At 40.1% G+C, this 16,835-nt stretch overlaps 1 protein-coding gene across 1 annotated transcript in view; it reads right to left on the bottom strand.

Annotated features, from left to right (window-relative positions):
- PCCA (propionyl-CoA carboxylase subunit alpha) overlaps positions 1–16,835 on the bottom strand; it is a 345,865-nt gene that overhangs the window by 79,458 nt on the left and 249,572 nt on the right. Inside the window, exon 20 of the mRNA XM_065902073.1 lies at positions 6,817–6,915. Coding sequence (XP_065758145.1) covers positions 6,817–6,915 — 99 coding nt within the window. The remainder of the gene's footprint in view (positions 1–6,816; positions 6,916–16,835) is intronic.

Raw genomic sequence — 16,835 nt, 5'->3', positions numbered from 1 at the left:
GACAGAGGAGCCTGGTGGGGCTACAGTCCATGGGATCACAGAGTTGGACACGACTTAGTGACTAAACCACCACCACCAGATGATGGTTTGGCATGTAAAAGTACAGAATGAAGGGTTCACTTTCAAAACCTTGTTTTTAAGAGGATAACCATCTAACAATGACAGGCAAGGCCAATACAAACAAATTAAACGAGGCAAGGCCAATACAAACAAATTAAACGAATGAAAGAAAAATGGTCAAAGCAGAAGACCAGTGCTCATGGGAGACAGGATTTTGTGGTCGCTATGGTACCCCACTGTATGCATGTGTGTGTGAAGGTCACTCAGTTGTGTCTGACTCTTTGTGACTCCATGGCCTATACACAGTCTATGACATTCTCTAGGCAATAATACTGAAGTGGGCAACCTTTCCCTTCTCCAGGGGATCTTCCCAACCTAGGGATCGAACCCAGGTTTCCCACACTGCAGGTGGATTCTTTACCAGCTGAATCACGAAGTCCAAGAATACTGGAGTGGGTAGCCTATCCCTTCTCCCAGCGGATCTTCCCGACCCAAGAATCGAACTGGGGACTCCTGCATTGCAGGCAGATTCTTTACCAACTGAGCTATCAGGGAAGCCCTACTGTATGCATAGAGAATTCAACAAACTGTGTCAAGTTCTCATCATCAGCTTCTCCCAAAGTCAGCCCTCTCTTTTCTGTACGCTGCCAGCACCCTACTTTAGAACCCATTACCTAATGAGTGAAGTAATACGAATATCTTCTACATGAACTCCTTTTCCACTTCCCCCTTCAATCCCATAACCCCTCTTTTATTATGAAGACACAACCTCCCACAACAGCATTCTGATGGACATTACTTTCCTCTGCAAAAAGTGTCAGTGACATCTCCGTTGGTGATTGAAAAGCATAGACTCTTTAACCTTCTGTTTGCAACTTGGCTTCTCCAACCTAATTTTCATGTGTAGCTCACATTACTTCCTTACTTGAATCTTCCCCATCCACCGCCCATTTCATGAACATGCAAAAGTATCTCAAATATCATCTGAGACACTTAGCCTACAAAAGACACACACAAACTCACAAACTTTAAGTGGCTAGGAATTCCCCAGAGACAAATGACAAATGAAAGTAACTGACAGCTCACAAAAGCAAATACAGTGACCAGAACTTCGTATTATGGAAAAAGTCACTTTTCTGTTGGCATAATTAAGAAACACTTCACAGAAACAATAAGCCTTTTAAAGAATTTTGGGGTTGGAAAGGTAAGAAGGTGGCAGACTATTAATAGTAAGGAAGAGAAAAACACCACTAAAAGTAGTGCTGGTATAAGTGGTTTTCGTGTTTTAAACTATTTTAAAAACTAAACATTTTAAAAACTAAAGCAGGATCTTAACTCACACCGTACACAATCATCAATTCCAGAAGGATTAAGGGTTTAAGTGTGTAAAAGCACAACGATAGAAGAAAATGTAGGCAAGTATTTTTATGAGCTTGAGGGTAGAAGAGGACTGTTTAAATAAATACAAACTACACAAACCACAAAGGAAAAGATTGAAAATTCTCATGCTAAATCTCAGATTCAGAACTTTACTTGTAGAACTTAAAAAGGTAAAAATACAAGCTACAAACTGGGAGAAGTTGCCTGTAACACAAATAACTGACAGGGGGCTCAGGACACACAAATGTGAAAGAACTTCTGTGAACCACTAAGAAAAAGACAATCAAATGAAAAAACGAGCCAGGCTTCCCTGGCGGTCCAGGGGTTAAGAATCTGCCGGCCAGTGCAGGGGACATGGGTTCAATCCCTGCTCCAGGAAGAGCCCACATGCCGCAGAGCCCAGGGGCCACAACTCCTGCGCCTGGGCGCTCGACCACTGCAGCCCATGAGCCCGGAGCCTGTGCTCCACGGCAGGAGAAGGCCCCGCAGTGAGAAGCCCACACACGGCAACCCGAGGAGCCACCACTCGCCACAGCTAGAGAAAGCCCACTGGCAGAAAGAAAGATCCAGCACAGCCAAGAAATAAGAAATAAATAAATCTTTTTATTAAAAAGGGGGGGAGGGCAAAAGCCATGAACAGGTATTTTGCAGAAGAGAAAACAGGACTGTCAACAAAAATATATTTAAAATGCTCATTGAATATGAAAGCGAAGTCGCTCAGCTGTGTCTGACTCTTTGCGATCCCATGGACCAGAGACTACCAGGCTCCTCCGTCCTTGGGATTTTCCAGGCAAGAACACTGAAGTGGGTTGCCATTTCCTTCTCCAGGGGCTCTGCCTGACCCAGGGATTGAACCCAGGTCTCCCGCACTGCAGGCAGATTCTTCACCATCTGAGCCACCAGAGCCGCATCAGGGAATACAGTACACGTTAAAACCACAGAAAGTGAAGTGAAGTCAGTTGTGTCTGACTCTCTGCAACCCCATCGACTGTAGCCTGCCAAGGCTCCTCTGTCCATGGGATTCTCCAGGCAAGAATACTGGAGTGCGTTGCCATATCCTTCTCTAGGGGATCTTCCCGACCCAGGGATTGAACCCAGGTCTCCCGCATTGTAGGCAGATGCTTTCCTCTCTGATCCCTCAGTCAGGAAAAACTTAAGCCACCTGGATATCAAGGGTCATACGATGTGAAGAAAAATTATTAAGGGCACAGATTCCTGTGTTTGAATTCTGGCTCTTCCATTTACTAGAAATGCCCTGGGCCAGCAACTGAGCCTCTACAAGCCTCAGTTTCTTCAACTGCAACATGAGAAATAACAACAGCACATATTTAATTAAGCTGTTGTGAGGATTAAATAATCTAAAGAAGTGCTTAAAAGAGTGCCTGGCATGCAAAGTAAACAAAAGTGTTGGCTCATTATTCATAATGCCAGTATCATCATCTCCATCACTACTGGTAGCATGTAAATTGGTAGAGCAACACAGGAAAAACCATTTGGCATCACCATGTAAGATTAAGGATGCTTAGTCCCTAAACTCAGACATTCTACTGGCATATCCCTTGAAGAAACACTTATTTCAAGAGGAAATGTGCAGTAAAGAAATGGTCACAGAAGCATTGTTTGTGTTAACAAAAGAAATAAGACAAATGTCTCTCTAGCGGAGAAAGAATAAACAAACTGTGATGTATTAATATAACAACATATAGCATGGAAATCAACTACATTGACTAGCATGGACCAAACTACAAACGTAACACTGGAGGAGAAAGCAGCTCAGAGAAGCCTAGGCAGTGTGGTACTATTGATACCAAGCCCAAGAACCCACGTAACTAAATAATACACTGCTTATTGTTTTAATCTGTATCTAAATATCCTGGTGGCTCAGATGGTAAATAATCTGCCTGGGATGCAGGAGATCTGATCCCTGGATCAGGAAGATCCCCTGGAGAAGGGAATCACAACCCACTCCAGTGTTCTTGCCTGGAGAATCCCAGGGACGGGGGAGCCTGGTGGGCTGCTGTCTATGGGGTCACACAGAGTCAGACACGACTGAAGTGACTTAGCAGCAACAGCGGCGGCTACCCCAAAAAACGTTCTTTCTAAACTCCAATTCTGTTCACATCATCACTTCCTTAGTTAAGCTCTTCCATGGGCCCCACTGGCCTCAGAATGAAGCAGAATCTCTACTGTGTAACTCACAAGGCTTCAAACCACTTGGCTCCTACTAAGTCGCTTTACTCATCACTCCAAGCTTAATCTCTGATTGTTGTTGTTGTTTGGTCGCTCAGTTATGTCTGACTCTTTGCGACCCCATGGACTGAGGCATGCTGCTCAAACTCATGTCCTTTGAGTCAATGATGCCATCCAACCATCTCATCCTCTGTCGGCCCCTTCTCCTCCCACCCTCAATCTTTCCCAGAAACAGGGTCTTTTCCATTGAGTCGACTCTTCACATCATATTGGAGCTTCAGCATCAGTCCTTCGAATGAATTTTCAGGGTTGATTTCCTTTAGAATTGACTGGTTTGATCCTGCAGTCCAACAGACTCTCAAGAGTCTTCTCCAACACTACAGTTCAAAAGCATCAAATCTTTGGTGCTCAGCTTTCTTTATGGTTCAACTCTCACATCCATACATGACTACTGGAAAAATCATAGCTTTGACTAGATGGACCTCTATTGGCAAAGTAATGTCTCTGCTTTTTAATATGCTGTCTAGATTGGTCACAGCTTTTCTTCCAAGGAGCAAGCGTCTTTTAACATCATGGCTACAGTCACCATCTGCAGTGATTTGGGAACCCAAGAAAATAAAGTTTGTCGCTGCTTCCATTGTTTCCCCATCTATTTGCCAGGAAATGATGGGACTGGATGCCATGATCTTAGTTTTTTGAATGTTCTATTTTAAGCCAGCTTTTTCACTCTCCTCTTTTACCCTCATCAAGAGGCTCTTTAGTTTAGAAGACACTCAACAGTCTTCTCCAACACCACAGTTCAAAAGCATCAATTCTTCGGCACTCAGCCTTCTTTACGGTCCAGCTCTCACATCTGTACATGACTACAGGACAAAGGGTAACTTAAGGCAGTGGTTCTCACACTGTGGCCCCTGCAGCAGGAACACGACCTAGGCACTCAGACATGCACGCCTCACCCACACCTGCTACATGAGAACAAACTCTACAGGTGGGTCCACAACTTGGGTTTTACCAAGAAGTTTAACCTTCCACTCGCTTCCAAAGCACCCAAGAGTCTGAGCGGCACTGGTTTAAAGCACAAGTCTCTGCAGAACTCTGTGGGGAAATGAAAAGTACTGCACAGCATGGTGGTTAGAAGCACACATCCTGGGGTCCCAGGACCAAGGTTCAAATTCCTGCTCAGCTTCTCCCTGGAGCTGTCATCCCGGGGAGGTTACTTAGCTTGCCTCGGCACAGATCCTACAGAAGGGGCTTGGATTTCAATCCTGGTCCTATTTCCCAAGAGCTGTGTGACACTAACCAAGTCATTTACTTTCTCTGTGCCTCAGTTACCTCATTTACCAAAGTATAAATAAGAGTGCCTGCTTCATGCAGTTCTTGTGAAGAGGAAATGGGTTAATATATGTGCTATGCTTAGAACTGTACCTTATACCCATTAAGTGCTATTTATTACTCTATTATTAATTTCACAGGAACACATTATATTTTAGAGATAAAAGAGTCGACACTGAGTACTAACGCCCATAGAAAGGAAGTAAAACTCATCTATTCTGATGAGGAAAAATTTTCCTAATCTTTTATTAGGTAAGTGACCTTTTTTTTTTTTTTTTTTCCAGTTTACCACTCATCTCTCCGAGTTTACTTTTTCCCCAATAATGGAGCACTTAACTAGAAGCAAAGAGTCAAGGGGTCTGCCTTGAGGGCCATTTATTTCACATTAATACTTCTTTTTTAAACAAAGCACTTATAAAGAATGAAAAGAGATTTATTGAGCATTATTCCTACGCTTGGGAAAATATTCCTGGGGATTATTCCAAATACATACCTGGTTTTATTTTATTTAGAAACTTTGCATGTAAAAATGCTAGTAAGACACCCATGTGCACAATCATTGAGAAGAACACTGAAAATACCATGGTACGGAGAGCAGGACTCTGTATCTCTCTCCTCATTACCAAGAGGTCATGTACCATGTCCCCCAGAACAAAACACATGAATATCGGCCACAGCACATCCAGGGTAGAATATATTCCAGGGTAGAATATATTCTATTAACATAAACAGGTGCAACATGTGTTCTGAAGACAGAATAACTGGACGTCCCTGATAGGAAATTATGCAGTGAAATTTTTCCAAGGGTCTCTTAGTGTTTAACCTCATACTTAGAAGATGAAAGAAAATATGAGAGAGACAAAACATACCAGGGCAAGCCACAAAACCAAAGTCTAAATAGAGGGCTCAATACTGAGAGTTCATTGCTTCTTGCAACCACAAAGGTAATAAAATAGAAGCTTGAAAATGAGTTCAGTTATTAATATTTATTGAGATTCTAGAATCCCCTGCACCACAGTTTCTAACAGAAGTATATATGAATCTGGGGTACATAATCTTTATCTGTGACTTTCTTGATTTCTCTAGGTTTTAAAAAAAATCAGTTTCCTATATAAAATCAAGTTAAGAGAATGCAAAAACATTTTCATAGAAAAGAAAAAAAAAGAGCATTTTTAATGCTATGGAGGGCTTAGGATTTTTATTTGCACATGAGAGCCGCGTGTTCTGTGCTATTCGGTTTTGTTTTTCCTGGACCTCAACTGTGTGGTGAGGTAAAGGAATTTTGGCAGAATCTGTTTTCATAATTTTCTACTTTCACACACAGGATACTGATTTCAAAGAACATTCAATCAATGCTAGATTTCAAGGCATATCCTCAATGCAACAACAAAGTTTACACTGGCGGGGGGGCGGGGGAGAAGGGTTAATTTTTAAAAGGCACCCATGTGCTATGGCAAGTCAACCTGAATAGCTCATATTTCTGTTGATATAATACCCCACAATATCAATTACAGAGGAAAGAGAAGTAACAAAGTCATATTTTACAATTAAAAACCCACAATGGCAAAGAAAACTGCCAATCTTCTAATATTTTTAGAAAAGCACAAAGGACGCTTTATTTATACCAAAATATAATACATAACTTTCCTGGACTGCCTGGAAAAGGAACAAGCTTGATTCCTCAGAACAGGATGTAACTCAAGAGCCTCTAAAACAAGAAGAAATGTGTTCAACCATAAGAGGCATGAGGTGGATAAAATGTAGCCTTCTCTACTGCATCTGTCAGTATTAACGACACAGGTACTGGTAAGGATATTGACGGGGCCCTCTTAAGTAACTCAAAGGAACATTTACCTGTATCGTCCTCTGAGTGCCATCGACGCTGACAGACAACAAGGGTGAAGCCAGGTTCCACGTGCTGGTCACATTTAGTTTCGACCCATCAACTTCCACCTGTTGTGACACCAAGGAAGACTGTTACCATGAAGAAAGACAGAGAGCTGATCTCAAGTTCACCGCTGCATACAAAGCAGCAGCCACCGTAAACAGATGGCTCCCCAAACAACCTGTCATGTTTCTCGCTCCCGCCATGAAAGACAGGGTCCAACAGGAGTCTTCTCGGGCATCTCTGGGGAGAGCTGAAGGGCCTGGGCACAGCTGCCTCTGGGTACTGAGGTTTCAAGTGACTTCCAGTAAGTAACAAACAGCCTTCTAACTCTAAACCTATCTGGACATGCTACATTTACCGCAATTAGACAAGTAATGCATATAAATTTCAGTGACACTTTGCAACCCACACAACAGGGCTTGCATATAATATCCTCTCCAAGGACCAAGAAAGAACTTTTTCGGTGTTAATTTTAATGAAGGACTATGCATTGTTATCTTAATTAAACAGAAGCTTTAATTAGGCAAAATTTTTGGCGTTGAATATTAAAAGTCTATTTGAACTTAGCAAACTTCTGTCATATTGTTGACCATCATAAATGACTAATTTCATCAAGTCGTTGTTCATGGAGTTATCCCCCAAAGCCCATAATCTTCTAAAACAGATATTCTTAGCAGAAACATTTTAAAAGCCAAGTAAATAAAAGCAACTGAAAGGAAAAACAACTCAAAGCTAACTTAAAAGTATCATTCCTCATTTCTTCCTTTTCATTCACCCATTCCCTAATTCTTCAATGTGAGAGGGAAGGAAAGATAAGTGTTTTACATAATGCTTTAAGTAAACAGCCTAACAAAGAGATATTTAAGTTTGCTGAGGTTTCAAAATAAAACTGTAGCACAGCCAAGATACCTGATCCCTAACAATTCCTTCACAATCAATTCTGTTAAAAGACACTCACTAAAGTCAAAGGACACACAGACTTGTACTGTTTAGAAGAGTATGTGCCTACCTACACATTTGGATAGTTATTTATGTATACAGGAGTGCCTGCTCAGTTCTGTCTGACTCTTTGTGAACCCATGGACTTTGGCCCGCCAGGCTCCTCTGTCCATGGGATTCTCCAGGCAAGAATACTTAGACTGGGTTGCATTTCCTTCTCCAGGGGATCTTCCCAACCCAGGGACTGAACTGGCGTCTCCTGCATTGGTAGGTGGATCCTTTACCGCTGAGCCATCTGGGAAGCCCATTTATGTATATATATTTCCCCTCTAATGTGGTCATGAAGTCTGAAAACAAAGACAAGGCTACTGGCTATGCAATAAAGTAGGACACACATCACACAGTGGCTTGAATTTCCAGGTTTAGTGGCCTCTCTGCACATAAAGTAGAATTCAATTACAGGCAAGGAAAAAACAACGGCTTTGGAGTCACACTGACTTGGAACTCACTTGACATTGCTGTTTTACCAAATGAAAGCTGTGTACTAAGCTGGCGTATTTAACTTCTCTGAGCTTCAGTTTCCAAACCATAATACAGTAAATACAGCTAACTGAGAGGGTGCTAAATAAGTTAATATATGAAAATCTCAACCAATATGCTTGTCATGGTGGGTCATAAATATTTTCTCTCTTCCCCTGTCTCTAATAATTTTATTGTCCTACCCTTAAAATAGTTTTAAAAATAAGGTCAGATAATAATATCTCATATATTACTTATGTATTACTCATATTACTATCTCATATATTACTATTAAACTACTACATGATAAAGATGTAAGAAGCAGAAAAGGCTGTAGTCTTGATTAAAGAGCACTACTATCTTTTAAATCACGCTATTCAGCCCTTACCCCCAAATTAAGTATCTCCTCATGTAGTAAAAGATTTCCAAAAGAAGCTCTCAACAGATAAGAGTTTTACAAACAGTGAATGCTAAAAATGTCTTCTAATACTGAAATATTGCTTTAAAATAATTATAAATTTAGAGGGAGGCAGGAGAGGGGATGAGGGAGGCGGGAGCGGGGATCGGGATGGGGAACACATGTAAATCTATGGCTGATTCATGTCAGTGTATGGCAAAAACTACTACAATATTGTAAAGTAATTAGCCTCCAACTAATAAAAATAAATGAAAAAAAATTATAAATTTAAAAGTTTAGAAAAGCTCAACAATCAATTATAGAAGTTTTGTTTGTTAAAAAGAGAAAGCTAGATGTTGTAAAGAAAGCTTTTGAATGGTAATCATTTAAAATTTGTAGCTGATGTTAATTTCAAGTCAGACGGGCTCACAATGAAACCACAATCACCATCTTCGGGGCACATGAAGGGGAATTGAGAAAAGTACCTCAACCTACTGAGATCACCTTAAAGGAGGAGTCAGGTTGTTACATCCTGAAGCAAACCACTGTTGTGCATGCATGCTAAGTCGCTTCAGTCATGTCTGACTCATGGCAACCCCATGGATTGTATTAATGTCTGAATAAAATGTGATATATCCACACAACAGCATATTATACACTTGGCAATTAAAACGGATGAAATACTAATACATGCTACAACACAGATGAATATTGAAAACATGCTAACTGCAAGAAAACAGTCACAGAAGACCATAAATCATGTGGTTTCAAGGCAAACGGTAACCAGGGTTACAGGTAGCAGAAGCCTCTCTGATGACAAATAGGATCCACAGTTACTGGTCCAAGTCCTTGCAGCAAAGCCTTGTGGGGACACTGTGGTCTGAGTTCTCTGTCCCACTCCCACAGTTACGAGGCCAGTGTGACCACATTCCCACCGGCCCCTCTCACATGCACCCAGACTCCATGCCTCAGTGGAAGGAGAGGAAAGAGGGGAAGAAACCTAAAGTACTCTGGTGCCTAAAAGAAGCTAGCCAAGCCAAAAGAGACCAAGACCCTGCTTATTAGCAACCTTTTCTTCCCCCGCACCCCCTACTAAGGATCACATGTGATAAAGAAACTATACTTCCTTATACGCCTGATAAGTAATGAGTGTAAATGTGCAAGTTCACAATCTAACTGAAGGGACAGCTCCAAATCCTAAACTAGGAAACAGGTCTGCAAATGCTAAGGAGGGACGGGAACATGCCGAAAGCCATCATATACCTCGTCAGCCCCAAGCAACAAACAGATTTCTAAACAACATCAAACAAATGACAAAAAACCAGCAGATGCGGATTCTACTGATGCTGTCATTAGATGAGTGGAAGCCAGACGTAAGTCTAAGCCATAGAGAGGCAGGGAATGTCTCTTTAAACCACAATCTAACACCACAGAGAGGTGGGGGCAGACACGGAGAATCCTTGTTACCATGCCAAACATATTGTTCACACCTAATTTTTCAGCTGAGGCGACCAAGTAGCAGACACAGAGTTTAAGTGGCATTTCACTAGTACAACACTGAGAACATGATATCAAGAACCACCCTGTCATTTCAATGCCAAAGCGAAGGGGAAATGAAATCGAGGGCAAAGGAAGTAACAAGTCTGAGACAGTTAGGGTACCAGGCCCGACAAGGAAAACCTGCAAGCTACCTATACTTACAGCCGACCATCTACATTACTGCAACATAAATAATGATCAGAAAACAAACAGTATTGGATCTCTGCACAGAATTTTCCCCAAAATTTTGTAGGGGGGGGGGGGGGGGAAGGCAAATTAAGAGCATTCAACACAAGAACTCCTCAAAGAAACACAGGAAGAGTTCAGATAAATAATTCTCCAAAGTCTCAAAGACAGTCATAGGAAACGTGACCCTTCTTAAAAAGAAAAAAAAAATGAGCTCAAAAAAGAAAAACAAAGGTTCAAAGAAGAGATTAAACAACAACAGAAGGAAATGAAAATCAAGCTGGTAGAGCTCAGGAAAAAAATGAAGAGAAAAATAACATTATAGAGATAAAAGCCATGTTAAGAAGCACCAAAAATAGAATAAATGTGACTAAAAAGAAAGACAAGGACTATACCAATTCTCCTTCAAAAGTACTACAAGCAAAGAATAATAGGGATTTCCCTGGCAATCCAGTGGTTAAAACTCCATACTTTGACTGTCAAGGGCCCAGGTACAACCCCTGGTCAGGAAACCAGGATTCCACAAACCATGTGGAACAGCCCACCCCATGCCCACTGAAAGAAGAAAGAAATGTAGGTTAAAGGATATAATGGGGTATAGCTTTGCAAAATAAACAAAATATTAAATTTATAGATCAATACTCATCTTTAAGAATAAAGAAGGAATTATGTGGATATTTAGGCAAAAATAAAAAATCATGCACAAGTAAGGAAAAAATTCAGGTTGGCCTAAACTTGTCAAGAGCAACACTGATAGAGAAAACCACAGAGCTATGTGGTGTAAGTACTAAAAAAATTAAAGGTTGCCTCCCAATATTTTCCTTTTATACTCAGCCAGCCTGTCCTTAGAGTGTATCCTAAAACATAACCTGCACCATATAAGAACTCAAGAACTTCTTTAAAAATGGGGCATCTCCATACATAGATATGAAAACATCCCCAAGAAGATGCAGAACATTATGTATAATATGCTATCATTAATTAAGAAAAAAAAAAAAAAAACGTTAAATATGTGCTTTTTTGTGTGTGTGTGTGTGTGTTTTTTCCCACTTTATAGCCACAGTGCACAGCTTGTAGAATGAAACTTAGTTCCCCGACTAGGGATTGAACCTGTGTCCTCAGCAATGAAAATGCAGAGCCTTAACTACTGGACGGCCGAGTTTTGTGTTTTAAACACCAAGAACATCACTTGAAACATGTGTGAGAGAGTGGTTGAGAAATAGGAAAGGAAGGGAAGCTTGCTTTTCACTGCCAATCCACTCATACTTTTTGAATTTTACATAAGTATAAAACTATATGTGTATTTTATATATTAAATTTTTTTTAAGTGAGGACAAGTGTAACTGCCTAATTCCTCATGCAATCAACACCTACTTTAGATCTTTCACTAAGAGCACATAATAAATGGTAGCTGTTCTTTTAAAACTTCATTTTAGCCAACAGTGCAATCAGTTCAGTTCAGTCTCTCAGTAGTGTCCGACTCTTTGCAACCCCACGAACCACAGAACACCAGGCCTCCCTGTCCATCACCGACCCCTGGAGTCCACCCAAACCCATGTCCATCGAGTCAGTGATGCCATCCAACCATCTCATCCTCTGTCGTCCCCTTCTCCTGCTCTCAATCTTTCCCAGGATCAGGGTCTTTTCAAGTGAGTCAGCTCTTCACATGAGGTGGCCGAAGTATTAGAGTTTCAGCTTCAACAACAGTCCTTCCAATGAACACCCAGAACTTTAGGATGGACTGATTGGATCTCCTTGCAGTCCAAGGGACACTCGAGTCTTTTCCAACACCACAGTTCAAAAGCATCAATTCTTCAGTGCTCAACTTTCCTTATAGTCCAACTCTTACATCCATACATGACCACTGGAAAAACCATAACCTTGACTAGACAGATCTTTGTTGACAAACTAATATCTCTGCTTTTTAATATGCTGTCTAGGTTGGTCATAACTTTCCTTCCAAGGAGTAAGTGTCTTTTAATTTCATGGCTGCAATCACCATCTGCAGTGATTTTGGAGTCCAGAAAAATAAAGTCAGCCACTGTTTACACATCTATTTGCCATGAAGTGATGGGATCGGATGCCATGATCTTAGTTTTCTGAATGTTGAGCTTTAAGCCAATTTTTTCACTCTCCTCTTTCACATTCATCAAGAGGATTTTAGTTCCTCTTCACTTTCTGCCACAGGGGTGGTGACATCTGCATATATGAGGTTATTGATATTTCTCCCGGCAATCTTGATTTCAGCTTGTGCTTCCTCCAGTCCAGCGTTTCTCATGATGTACTCTGCATAGAATTTAAATAAGCAGGGTGACAATATACAGCCTTGATGTACTCCTTTTCCTATTTGGAACCAGTCTGTTGTTCCATGTCCAGTTCTAACTGTTGCTTCCTGACCTGCATACAGGTTTCTCAAGAGGCAGGTCATGTGGTCTGGTATTCCCATCTCTTTCAGAATTTTCCACAGTTTATTGTGATCCACACAGTCAAAGGCTTTGGCATAGTCAATAAAGCAGAAATAGACAGAAAAACAGGAGTGGATCCATGAATGAAGGGTAAACATAAGGATTAATGGTTGTATTGAGGCAGAGAGACAGACCTTGAACTGGCTGCTAGTCTTCAGCTGCAAGGGGAGGGACTCAGGGCAGGGAACATAAAGTAACAAGCAGGGGGGGGGGGGCGGGGGGGCGGGTGGTGATGCAGACCATGGATGTGAGCTTCAAAAAACAAGGGTTTTACAAGAGGGAGGGGAGCAGTGGTCTCGAGAAACCAGTCCCAGCTCCCAGCTCAGAGGTGCACATGGTCTGAGAAACTCTCCAGCCAGGTTTAACTCTCCTGCCAGATTTCCCTCTGTTCAGGCAAGAAGTGAAACATTCGGAGAAAAGGCTGAGAATCCAGGGGAGTTTGCTGATGACAAAGCAAGAGATACAAAAGGCACAGTGGAGAAGGTAGGGATCAAGTAGAGAGTTTATGTTGAACAACATAGGAAGGAGATTTAGGATAACAGATGACTGAATATTTAGGCTAACAGATGACTCAATAGGCTTTCAAACTGCCCACCTCCTCTCCATCTGCACCACTACCATCTTAGCCAAACGTGCTACCATCTCGCACCTGGACTACTGTGAGACCAGTCTTCCCACATATATGCTTCCATATGTATAACTGGTTCTCCTTACCATAAGCAGAATAATCACAAAGCTGATCTTTTACAAAATCAGAGATAAAGGGAAAATAAAAACAACCTGAGAATATTCCAATGGAGGTCCTGCCTGCTTTGAAAACTGTAAACTCTTAAAAAGACATATAACATGGTGATCTTCTGTATAAAGATACCATATTTCACAACATTCTGTAATCATTTAAAGATTATATTCTATTTAAAACACTGACATTATCAACTTGGATTAACCAGAGCAAGGCTATGGTGGGTGGAATTCATGAAATTCATCTCAACACACTCTTTTCTGGTAACTGTTCCCCAGTTTAATCAGAGAGATCAGTTCAGTTGAAAATTATTCATAGTAAGAATATTTATGATGCTTGAAAACAGCAGCTCAAAAACAATGTCTTTCCTATTTTAAGAAAGTATTTTCTCATGTTTAACAAATCTACCTATAACTTCGTATCCCATTAAAAGCATTTTACTGTATCTGTGGTACAAATAATGTTGATGTGGAATATTTTCCATGAGTTGTTTGGAACATTCAATTTTCCTATCTACGTAATCATAAGGGAAAAAGAAAGTACACACCCTAAACTAATCTGACATATGAGAGAGATTACTTACATCCTTTACCATTAAAAAACAAAAAAGCACTTCCTCCGAGATACCTCATGACACAGTTACAGCTTCTATTGGAGTAGGCACCTGCTAAACAGTTTTTTTCAACGTTAGGAATGTAAGACCTACAAAACAAAACATTTGCCAAAAGCATTTCCAAAGATAATAAAAATCTGGGATGATACTGGCTGTAAGAAGTGTTTGTGATTTGTTATACAAGTCTTTGTTTTGGTCACACACAAATTCCAAATTCGCTTTTTGTCATCAAATGTTAAGTTGATTAGCACAGAGTTAAATCAAAGATAAAAATCAAGGTGTTCCATTAGTTTAAAAAGACTCTGATCTTGTATCTTGATTCTATTTCTGGAAACAATATGAAGGATGAGAAAGACTTGTTAATCAAGCCATAACTAATTCTCAGAAAGGAATAACTAGTTCCTGCCCCTTTAATAGGCTTTCAGAGTTAATCTTAAAAATAATTACTCTGCACGAAAAAGTGGAAAAAGATCTGCAGTTTTCTGATTTCACTATTACGCCGGAAAGGATCCTGGAAATCAAATACTCCAGCCCAACCGTCTCTTCCTTTTATTTAATGTGTTAGGAAATTACAGAACCATACAAAGTATGTAAGTTAAAGAAGCAACTATCTTATAATTCTTCTGAGTGTATCACTTAAATCCACATGTCAAAGGCAAAGCAACCAAAGTAAATCTAAACACTAAGATACAGTGTTTGACCATAGTAGTCGTTCGGTATGTATTTTACCTTGAAAGAAAACTGTTCTATAGACAAAGATAGCTACTGGTTCTTTTGGCTTTTATCTCTTAAGTAGGAGCCTGGTGGGCTGCATGCAGTCCATGGGGTTGGGAAGAGTTGGATACAACTGAGTGACTTCACTTTCACTTTTCACTGTTTACAAAAATATGATTATTAGATGTGTTTCAAATAGATGAGGTTCATCCACACTCCCTAATAACAAAGGAATCTATATATGATGCAGCTGATTAAAGTGCAAGAGTACCACCACCCAACATTATCACAGTTCACTGACTTCCATATAAACTGCTGTTGGATATACAGAACACAAATATACTTTTTAAAAATTCCAGAAGTTAGGATATTGAAAATAAGAAGCACGTAATTTTCATATTTGCTGTTTCAATCACTAAGTCATGTCCGACTCTTTGCGACCCTACGGACTGGAGCACGCCAGGCTTCCCTGTCCTACTTTTCATATCATTTATATCTATTAACTTTGCTAAATTATTTACCTCGACATTTATTTCCCCAATAAACTATAAGAAAAATAACTCATTTTTATTCTAATAATGAATAATTCTTAATATTTTAATGTGAACTATAATAGTCTTAAATATTAATACAACACAAAGAGAGTAGGTTTTCTTTACCCTGTTCCTCTATTTACTAAAATACTTTATTACTTTAAAACACAGTTATGATACCTCTCCTGCCCTTCTAGAGGGAAATGAGAAAACCTGTTTTCTGAAAACAAACAGAGATCACCATTTTCCATGAGTTTATTCTTTAATATCTTCAAAGTCTTATTTCTTTTCCAAGTATATGTGTAATAATGACAAAAACATCAACATTAAGAGGAATTAGACATAATGATGATGAAGGTCTGTTAATCTGTCACAAAAGATTATATTAAGTATGCATGTGTTAAAGATTTAATTAAATATATCTTAAAGGATGTGAATTGCCGAAACAAAGTTTAGGTACATCTCTACAATCAGCCAGGTTGACTAGTTTCTGTTTAATTAACACCTCGTTAATTCATCAGTAACAACTTGGATTTCAGTTGGATTTTTTTTTTAAATCCTATGTTATTTTGCTCACAGTTTAATTATAGTAGTACTTTCCTTTGGATTGGTGTTGAAAAGGGTCACTCTCTGCAGATAATGCTGTAAATTACATCAGCTTAATGAACAACTCTAGGTAGAGGAGCTTAACATGTCGAGCAACTGAAACTGACTTAACTTCTCCAGGTTTACCGAACGGTGGTGGAATCCGGTGTCTTCTCTGTAGCACTGACCGCAGCAGAGTGCTTGTGTCTGAACCTCAGCTCCACAAGTTCCCAATTATTCGTGCCTGTTTCTTCATATGTCACATCTATTCTCACAGAGCGGTGGTGAGGGAAAAGGTCAAGCACTCAGAGCAGTATCTGGCACGTAAGTCCTCCAGACACGCTACCTGCTGGCGGTGGTCCCACTTACTGATACCACGCGCTCTTCCCATAGTATTGATTAGTCTCAATCTATTTATCTCCGTTTCCAAGCATACCTATTTTTGCTTGTTCTTCCATGAATACCTCCTCCAATATTTAGCCTTTTAATTTCACCTGATTGCTATTAGCAATTATTCTGCTTTTCATATGTACTTTGCTAACACAGATGATTCCCCAATAAAATCCGACTGCCTCAGCTGGTGGTTCACCCCCACAGGATCTAAGTGGGTTACAGGACTTCACAGCAATGTTTTAAGTTTTCCCTCTTCTAAATCCTCATATGCTGTCATTGTGATGTGCTATTCTGTACTCTTATCTACATTATATAATATCTCTCTGTGACTGTTTAACATTTCAGTACTATCCAGACACA

Source organism: Muntiacus reevesi, chromosome 11 (assembly GCF_963930625.1).
Source record: "Muntiacus reevesi chromosome 11, mMunRee1.1, whole genome shotgun sequence".
Classification (NCBI taxonomy): Eukaryota; Metazoa; Chordata; class Mammalia; order Artiodactyla; family Cervidae; genus Muntiacus; species Muntiacus reevesi.
The sequence above is the reverse complement of the archived record's forward strand: the minus strand, read 5'-3'. Positions and strand labels throughout refer to the sequence as shown.